At 43.4% G+C, this 9,830-nt stretch overlaps 1 protein-coding gene across 1 annotated transcript in view; it reads right to left on the reverse strand.

Annotated features, from left to right (window-relative positions):
* Positions 1-680: 680 nt before the first annotated feature.
* epha8 (eph receptor A8) overlaps positions 681-9,830 on the reverse strand; it is a 102,322-nt gene continuing 93,172 nt past the window's right edge. The window contains 11 exon segments of the mRNA XM_070444838.1: positions 681-2,085; positions 2,279-2,437; positions 3,159-3,349; positions 3,492-3,641; positions 3,795-4,004; positions 5,084-5,145; positions 5,336-5,521; positions 6,397-6,522; positions 6,921-6,988; positions 8,539-8,713; positions 9,405-9,567. Of these exon segments, the coding sequence (XP_070300939.1) occupies positions 1,971-2,085; positions 2,279-2,437; positions 3,159-3,349; positions 3,492-3,641; positions 3,795-4,004; positions 5,084-5,145; positions 5,336-5,521; positions 6,397-6,522; positions 6,921-6,988; positions 8,539-8,713; positions 9,405-9,567 (1,605 nt within the window). The 3' untranslated portion in view covers positions 681-1,970.

The raw sequence follows: 9,830 nt of genomic DNA on the forward strand, positions 1-9,830 counted from the left end.
TGGTTTTAAACGTACCTCAATCCAGGGATGGAAGGTGTAACTTCAAGGCCACACCCCGGATCAACCCTAACCCTAGCCATTACTGTAACCCTAACCCTATTCATTACCCTAACCCTAACCCTAGCCCTAGCCATTACCCTAACCCTAACCATTACTGTAACCCTAACCCTATTCATTACCCTAACCCTAGCCATTACCCTAACCCTAACCATTACTGTAACCCTAACCCTATTCATTACCCTAACCCTAAGGCCGTGATTCAATACGATCGCAGGTTATAGTCATTGCAGCTTTTAAAGGCAATGTTGGGGAGATCCCTTTCACGGTAAACGCTGCATATGTCAGATCAATTGGAAATTGCCCTTAAAAGCTGCAATAACTCATGATTGGATTTAATCTTGGCCTTACCGCTTCATGTCTACATCGTGGATATACCCTAACCCTATCCATTACCGTAACCCCAACCCTGTTGTGTTGAATCAATTCTATTAATTCCTAGATTAGTCATGGTGTTGTGTTCCGAATCGCAATGTGTAAAATTCTGCAACATCCCAGGCGAGACAGGTCAGTTGTTGTGTTAAACTCGTTTTATTCATTCCCAGATCAGTCATGGTAGTGGACTCTATCAGCATTGAGCTATGCATACAGAAGTGTATCGCTGTTTCAGTCACACACACASACACAATTGTTTTTCTTTATTGTGTCATCATGGACTATTTGCACATTTCATGATTCAACATTAGAAACAAGGATGTTCCATCAATCTTTGCAAAAAGCCTGTGTCTTTTGAATTTAGTTTGACAGCAAATAGACCTAATTTCAGACAGAGGTGAGTAAATCCAGTTGTATTGCTGTGACTGTAGGTATGTAATGGTATAGACAAAACTGAAGGATGTTTGTCAATGAATTAATCTAATAAAACATACTTTTATAAAATATGGAATTTCAATATATATTTTTAAAGCATCTCGAGAAAGATCCGGAAACATTATTAAAATGACACCATAGTTATGCAATGCATATTCAGGGAATATGAGGTTCTTCTCTAATAAAAAGAGACACAACCACCTATTATAGTCCTACGGAGGTGCACAAGAAAAGCATTCTCTTGATTGCACAGAGAAACTAGGACCATAAATTATATTGTTTTCAGGGTATTTAGATAAAAACATTCCACATACAGAACTTTTCCTATTCTTAGTTTTCCCCTTCTAACCACCACAGAGTCAAAACAGTGACACATYACATTAAGTCATCATCCATACATCTTCTCTACAGTAGTTGTGCGCTATGCAGCTGTAACAGGGAGAGAACACAATGGTTCTCTCCCATGGTCATTCAAAGGTTTACTATGTGAGTTTGTCTCTCTTGTTGAAACTGGTCTCCTCCTCGATGGAGGAGACTTGGGACTTCTGTTTTTTTTGCTGTTTGTCCATTGTCAGGTGCAGGGTCTTCTTGTGCCATGTCAGTTTTGGAGTCGGGGGCCGGTTCTCAGGGGAACCATAAGAGAAGCTGTGTGCTCAGGGACACAGCTGAATGCTCCAGCCCCTGTCAGTCTCTCTCTTACTGTATGCTAGGCTATCACTCAGATCCATTATAACATATTCTTCTAATAAATTCATATTCATAAAATCTCTCTTTGTATACAACAAAATTAAAATTGTCTGTGGAGATTAAGGCAGTCCATCCATTTTTACAAACAAGACACAGAACTCACAAAACATATCTGAATAGGAAAAACAATGATGAAAATGTCCCATGGACTTGATAGGCTACTGTACTCGAGTCCCTTCATATCCGTCCTCTGGAAGTTTCAATCTTTCAAAGAAGAAGTCTTGAAAAGTTCATCAAAATGTCACCCAGACAATCTTATAGGAGTCATAGATCTATTCCCATGAAGTTCCACTAGGCCTCAGAAGCCTGGGGCTAGATTTGACATTCGGCTGGCTGGAGAAGCCTGGAGGCTGAAGTTACACATGCACTGAGGGCACACTCCTGTTGAGCACCTGAACACGCATCAGCTGTACACTGGTCATGATCTTCTTCTGGTGGCCCATCAGTGTCACCCCCAGCCTGTGTATATCCCTGTAGGACACAAAGTCACAAACACATCAGTGATCACATGCATTAACACACATTAGATATGATAGACCAAGTTACTGTTAAGCACTTTATGGCAACTGCATCCATGACATTTGGATAATGTGATTAGAGTGTGATGTTGTGAGAGTAGGACTGCAATGTGGTGTCAGCGTGGAGCTGTGGCCTGGCCCCTTACCCTTGGTTCATGCTTATGATGTGGCCCAAGGTCTGGTAGCCTCCTACAGCAAAGTGGTCCTTGTATCGGCCCATCTTGATGGTATCCAGCCACTCATCCACAGAACTACAGCTGCTGAAGTCTGGGATACTTCTGTCCATCATGGGAGGTGTGCCTAACCTGGGGGAGAGAGAGAAACAGAGAGAAAAGAGGGCGCGAGAGAGCAAGAGACCGCGAGAGACAAAATGGAGAAAAAATGTAAAGTGAGAGAGAGAGGAGGAAGAAAAGGTGGTAGGAAAAAGACAGAGAAAAGGGAGAGCGGAGGCATGAGGAAAGAGAGAGATGAGAAAAAAGGTCTTGAAATGCAATAGCAGCTAAGGCAGAAAATCAATAGCAGTTAAAATGATAGAGAAAAGGTGGCTGCTCTGATTGCAGGATGGCTGGTTTGGCTAGATTAATACAGGGAGAAATCCTTAACACCCCCCTTCCCTCCTCATTCCTCCATCTCCCCTTCTTCCTCCTGACATGCACCAGGGATCCGGGACCCGGGATCTGAACGGAGCGATTTAACACGGGTCCAACTCTGGCTTCAGCTGCTATTCTCTCTGCTCTCTGATTCCCAAACGATCAATGTCAATATCACAGGCTCTTATTTAACAGAGAGCGCGTCAATCAGAGATGAGCTTATTGGAAAACGAACACGGCCGTTCCTTGCTCCCCTAAGGCAACCCGTCTCCCTCGCGTCAGCCGGGGAAGTTTGGGGGAAACTTTGGGCTGTAACTTTATCCCACAGCTTATGTTTGACAGATGAGCTGAGAGTGGATTTGCAGCCCTTTGTCCAGACAATGGCTCCCAAGCAATCTGTATTGCCCAGGCGATGGTGGCCTAGCAGCCTGCTCACCTGCACAGCGTGTCCATGGACTTAAGGTTCTCCGGGTTCCGGATAAGCTTGTCTAGAACCGTAACAATCTGGCAGAAGCGAGGCCTCTCGTTCCGATCCTTCTGCCAGCAGTCCAGCATGAGAGTGTGTAGAGCACCTGGACAACTCATTGGAGCAGGCAGCCTGTAGCCCTCCTCTACTGATTTTATCACCTACACACACACACACACACACACACACACACACACACACACACACACACACACACACACACACACACACACACAGATATGCAGGTATCATTACACACACATACAGTACATGTGTTTTTGTGTGTGTGTCCACTCCACTCACATCTCGGTTGGTGAGGTTCCAGTATGGCCTCTCCCCGTATGACATCACCTCCCACATGACCACGCCGTAGCTCCACACGTCACTGGATGAGGAGAACTTCCTGTAGGCGATGGCCTCCGGTGCTGTCCAGCGGATCGGAATCTTACCACCCTGAAGGGAATAGCACCACACTAGAGCCGACACTGGCATTTCACCACRGAATAGAAAACAGAACCTGAACTAGAGAACTAGGGCTACAACAGTATTAGAACCTAGTGCATATTACAGTTTTAGAATGTAGCTATCATGAGAGTGTGAACTCACGCTGGTGGTGTATGCTGCATCGGGATCGTCCTCCAGGACTCTAGACAGGCCAAAGTCAGACACCTTACACACCAAGTTGCTGTTGACCAGGATGTTACGAGCTGCCAGGTCGCGGTGGATGTAGCCCAGGTCTGCCAGGTAGGTCATACCTGCAGCGATGCCACGCAGCACGCCCACCAACTGGATTATAGTGAACTGACCATCATGTCTCTGAGAGGAGGAAGGGGAGAGAGGAGAAGAACAGGGTTGAGATGTAGAGAGAGATTGAGATCTCTGATGTCAAGTCTTTCAAAAAACAATTTTTAAATGTGTTCACAAGAGAAAGAAAGTGAGGGAATCTGATAGAAAGAGGGAAACTGTATGTGAAAAAGAGATGAAATCCATATAAAGCGTTGTTTTATTTATACAGTATATTTCAGACATGGAATGCAACACAATGTGCTTCACAGGAAAATATACTGAACAAAAATATAAACGCAACATGCAACAATTTCAAAATTTTTACTGAGTTACAGCTCATTTGAGGAAATCAGTCAATTGAAATTAATTAATTAGGCCTTAATCTATGGATTTCCCATGACTGGGAATACAGATATGCATCTGTTGGTCACAGATACCTTAARAAAATGGGCCTCAGGATTTCGTCATGGAATTTTTGTGCATTCAAATCGMTAAAATGCAATTGTGCTCGTTGTTCGTAATTTWTGCCTGCCCATACCATAATCCCACCGCCACCATGGGGCACTCTGTTCACAACGTTGACATCAGAAAACCTCTCGCTCACACGACGCCATACACATGGTMTGCGTTTGTGAGGCCGGTGGGACGTACTGCCAAATTCTCTAAAACAATGTTGGAGGCGGCTTATGGTAGAGAAATTAACATTCAATTCTCTGGCAACAGCTCTAGTGGACCTTCCTGCAGTCAGCATGCCAATTGCATGCCAACTTGAGACCTCTGTGGCATTGTGTTGTGTGACAAAACTGCACATTTTAGAGTGGCCTTTTATTGTCCCCAGCACAAGGTGCACCTGTGTAATGATCATGCTGTTTAATCAGCTTCTTGATATGCCACCCCTGTCAGGTGAATTGATTATCTTAGCAAAGGAGAAATGTTCACTAACAGGGATGTAAATACACGTGTGTGCAACATTTTAGAGAAATAAGCTTTTTGTACKTAAGGAACATTTTGGGGATCTTTTATTTCAGCTCATGAGACATGGGACCAACACTTTACATGYTGCGTTTATATTTTTGTTCAGTATATATAAAAACATAAAAGCAACAAACCCTCAGGAAAGAGTCCAGAGATCCATTCTCCATGTACTCAGTGATGATCATGACTGGTTTACCTGGAGGAATGGGAGTAAGGGAGTGTGGGGGAGGGAGTGAGGCAGGAAACATTATTCCACAGTAACTAAACAGGAGTAACTTACACCAGATAACTTACTTATTGCATTTAATYGAATTTAGCTGAAAATAAATGTAATTGCACCACACTGAAAATGAAGTTGAATCAAATCAAAACAAATGGAATCTTACTGCGTGTTACCACTCCCTCCAGGTGGATGATGTTAGGGTGGTCAAACTGGGCCATGATTGATGCCTCAGCCAGAAATTCTCTCCTCTGCTTGTCACTGTATCCTGCCTTCAGCGTCTTCAGAGCCACCGGGATGTCTCTCTTCCCTGGGAGACGCATCCGCCCGTAACACACCTCCCCAAACTCACCTGGAGACACACACAAACACACACACACACACACAATTCAGCTTGATATATAGTATAAGCCTCCCTGACAACACTATAGACTGATGTATCCATTGATTGAAAAATGTATTCAAACAAAAACGAAAAAATATATACTACCGTTCAAAWGTTTGGGGTCACTTAGAAATGTCCTTGTTTTTGTTAACATTTAACATTTATCATAAATACAGTGTAGACATTGTAAATGTTGTAAATGACTGTTGTAGCTGGAAACGGCTGATTTTTAATGGAATATCTACATAGGCGTACAGAGGCCCATTATCAGCTACCATCACTCCTGTGTTCCAATGGCACGTTGTGTTAGCTAATCCAAGTTTAGCATTTTAAAAGGCTAATTGATCATTAGAAAACCCGTTTGCAATTATGTTAGCACAGCTGAAAACTGTTGTACTGATTAAAGAAGCAACAAAACTGGACTTCTTTAGACTAGTTGAATATCTGGAGCATCASCATTTCRGATACATTTCATGTTATTTTAATGGACAAAAAATKTGCTTTTCTTTCCAAATCAAGGACATTTCTAAGTGACCCCAAACTTTTGAACGGTAGTGTATGTACGGTATATTTCTCCTTTGTGCTTTGAAAAGTCCCGGAACATGTCATTACATGTCTTTCCCTTTCCTCTTCTGTGTCCTATCAACAACTGCCATTCTAAAGGTCATTGTTAACAGACGTGATTATGACGCCTGTGTGTTGCCATGTCCTGCTGTGCCAATATGATGTTAGTATTCCCTGTGTGTTTGATTGATAGCCCCATGCGACGCTCTGATTCCACTGTGCCATCCCTCTCCACTGCACACCGCAGCATTTACGTCAGCCAATGATTTTCAGTTTACCTGAGCCAATGATTTTCTCCAGTTTGATCCTGGAAGCTTCAATTTCTCTGGCAAACTCATGGACGGCCTGGCAGGGGTCCTCGTAGGTGTGTGGATCGATGTAGAAACGTGTGTCGGGGAATGACACTAAAATAAACAACATTAGCATCTGGTCACATACCACTGGATGGAAACAATATGCTTCATATATATATATATATATATATATATATATATAATATATATATATATATATATATATATATAATGAGAGGACAGAGAGAGAGAGAGAGAGAGAGAGAGAGAGAGAGAGAGAGAGAGAGAGAGAGAGAGAGAGAATATGCCATTTAAAAATATGAACTTGGATACCCACATAAGCTTTGCAAGCATCTCTCAGAGAGAGAGAGAGAGATCATTTCTACCTGAACAAATCTGAATCAAAAGGGAAGTGAACTGTGTACATTGAGGATGAACATTATTACCACTGGAGTGAAGACTAGGAAGGGAAATGTAATAATAGACTAGTAATAATAATACAAACGCACCATGGCCATTCTGGTAGTGCATTTTCTCCTCATCAGAGTCCTGGAAGGCCTTGCTATAGCCACAGTGTCTGGATCACAAACACACAGAAACATGTAAATGTCACTATGGGTAGGACAATGGTAGGGATATGTTGTGATGCTGTTTTCTACTTTGTATTTCCAAGTCTTCTCTGGTGTATGGTTTATATAGAGCATCACGTTGTATGTTAAAACTCTTCAGTCTCGTCATAGCAGTTAATTCACTCTAAAATGCCATTTTCACATGTCAGTCTTCAGAATAGTTCAGAGTCTAGACACTTCTCACTGTTTTCCTCTCTTTCTGTCTTCCAGCTCCAGACGAACTCGGCTTGAAAATGTTAACAAGTTGGAAATAGTTAAACGCAATTAAATAAATGATTTGTGGAAGAGTTGTAGACCTCAGAAGAGGGAATTGAAGGAGAGGGATATGTAAAACACATTTGCATTGTTCCTTAACCAAAAGGAATTGCCATTATAATGAAACTCACTGTTTAGAACACTGAGGTCTAATAAGAACTGGAGACTGTGTCCAAAATGTCTGCTCATTGTTCTCAAGGTAATCTACTCACTTTCACATATGTCGATTCACGGGCCGTCTACTGTATATCCGAGTTGCGTCCTGTTTATACGTACCAACATCACATGTGCACTAGCACTCAGTGCGCACAGGGAGCAGCATGAGCAGCGACAACATCATTACGTCATCCAAAAATATGGCAGACATTGGATGAATTTAACATTTTAATACAGTATCTTCGGCTGTGAGTGATGACATTTTTTCCCCCTCAATTATTATGTTAATAATTAAATTGATATTTTGTGCACAAAGGTGATGACTAAAGTGACTTACTAGGAATTTTCTAATCTGATTTCTCTATGTGGCCGTGTATGGAAATGGTCTTTCTGGGTTGGGCGTTTGCAGTACTGAAGCAAAACTGTAGGAGCAGTCGAAACCTTGCTTCTAGACAGGAACCCTGGCCCCTTGGTTTAGAATTACAAAACTCAGCTGAGTCTGAACATTTCCTACGCAGAAACTCTGTGAGATGTCTTGACTTTCCACTGTAAACGCAGGCTGTAATCTAGAGTGAGAACTACTCGGTACTAATTAAAACCATTAGTGGAACAACGTTAGAGGGATTATCTCCTTACGTCTCCTGTTTGATGGACATATCACAGAGCCTATGGGGTTTGAGGTTGCAGACAGACACACCATGGAAACAGTTACCGTAGCATAAGAGCCTACGGGGTTTGAGGTTGCAGACAGACACACCATGGAAACAGTTACCGTAGCATAAGAGCCTATGGGGTTTGAGGTTGCAGACAGACACACCATGGAAACAGTTACCGTAGCATAAGAGCCTATGGGGTTTGAGGTTGCAGACAGACACACCATGGAAACAGTTACCGTAGCATAAGAGCCTATGGGGTTTAGAGGTGATCATATGGATTTCAATGCATAAGGTTATAGGACATCACAGGCAGATAAAGAACAACAACATAACTGCTAATATAAACATTAACTATAAATGAATCCTATGGAGATGATGGTAACATTTACTTGAACCCTCCTTGAGGTAGTGTAAAAAAATATCCCACATACATATGTGAATGACGTAGAGTCAGAGAGGACTCGTCTACATCACGGGTAGTGGTGTAGTGTAAGAAAGGGTTGCCTTGCCGTTTCCTGCAGATGACGATGGCCAGGAAGGTGACGAGGCCAGAGACCAGGACCATACAGATCCAGATGATGGTCATAGTGTCGTAGCGCAGAGGAACTGGACACACAACAACACAACCAGAGAGTGAGAGAGTGAGACAGTGAGACAGTGTTTGTGAGAATGTGTGTGAGAGAGAGAAAGTGAGAGGGAGACAACGACAGTGTGTGTGAGTGTGTGTGTGTGTTAAAATGTGTAACGTGTGTGAGAGTGTATGCGTGTGTGTGTGTGTTCTGTGCTCTTTGAGGCTTGGATCAGCAGCAGATTTCCTGCCAGGGGTGACCCTCACACAAAGCCCAGATCAATAACATTAAGGGATTGTCTGAAGACTTCCTGGTCCCACTGACACTGACGGCTCTTTAACCAGTAGCATGCTGTGCTGTCTGGGTTAACATATACTAACTCCCCTGTGGCTGACAGGTTTACACAGTAGTACACATATCAACCAACAGACACTTCTATCAAGCCTCTCTATAATTACTAGGAATGTGTACAAATACTTGTGTATCGCTGGGTGGTCCCAGGTGGGTCGTGTATCGCTGGGTGGGTTCAGGTGGGTCGTGTATTGCTGGGTGGGTTCAGGTGGGTCGTGCACCGCTGGGTGGGACCAGGTGGGTCGTGCATCACTCAAATAGGTGGTGTTGGGTGAGGTGCGTTTTCACCCATAGAAAACAATGTACTTTGAAACCTCAGTGTTTTGTTGTTTTATTGATGGTCACTGCTCCATGGTGCTCTTCTCTGATTATCTTACTTGCTTTCCCGGTCTGGATCTCCACGTTCTGGCTGAAGCGTCCGCAGCCTGCCGAGGTTCTGGCCCGGACCTGGAAGATGTACCTGGTACCGGGCTTCAGACCAGACACCCGGGCCGTGGTCCCCTTGGCCTTCAGGGTGGAGTAACTCTGCTGCTCCTTATCCTGGTGGAGGAGAGAGGTTAGGGAGGAGGAGAGGAGGGTAGGAAGGGGTGGAGCACCGGAGAGATGTGATAAAGGCTGTCTATACAAAGCTGTGTTTACATTTCTGACTAACATCCACCTTAGCAGAAACCCCAGGAGTTTGGCCAAATGAAGACATTAACACAGCAGCCACACTAATCTGTCTGTACTATCCAGATGTGTGTGTTCATGACACTATTACTTCACTCTATACACACACACTCCCCTGTCTCCAGGGACCACTC

This window comes from Salvelinus sp. IW2-2015, linkage group LG1, assembly GCF_002910315.2.
Source record: "Salvelinus sp. IW2-2015 linkage group LG1, ASM291031v2, whole genome shotgun sequence".
Taxonomy (NCBI): Eukaryota; Metazoa; Chordata; class Actinopteri; order Salmoniformes; family Salmonidae; genus Salvelinus; species Salvelinus sp. IW2-2015.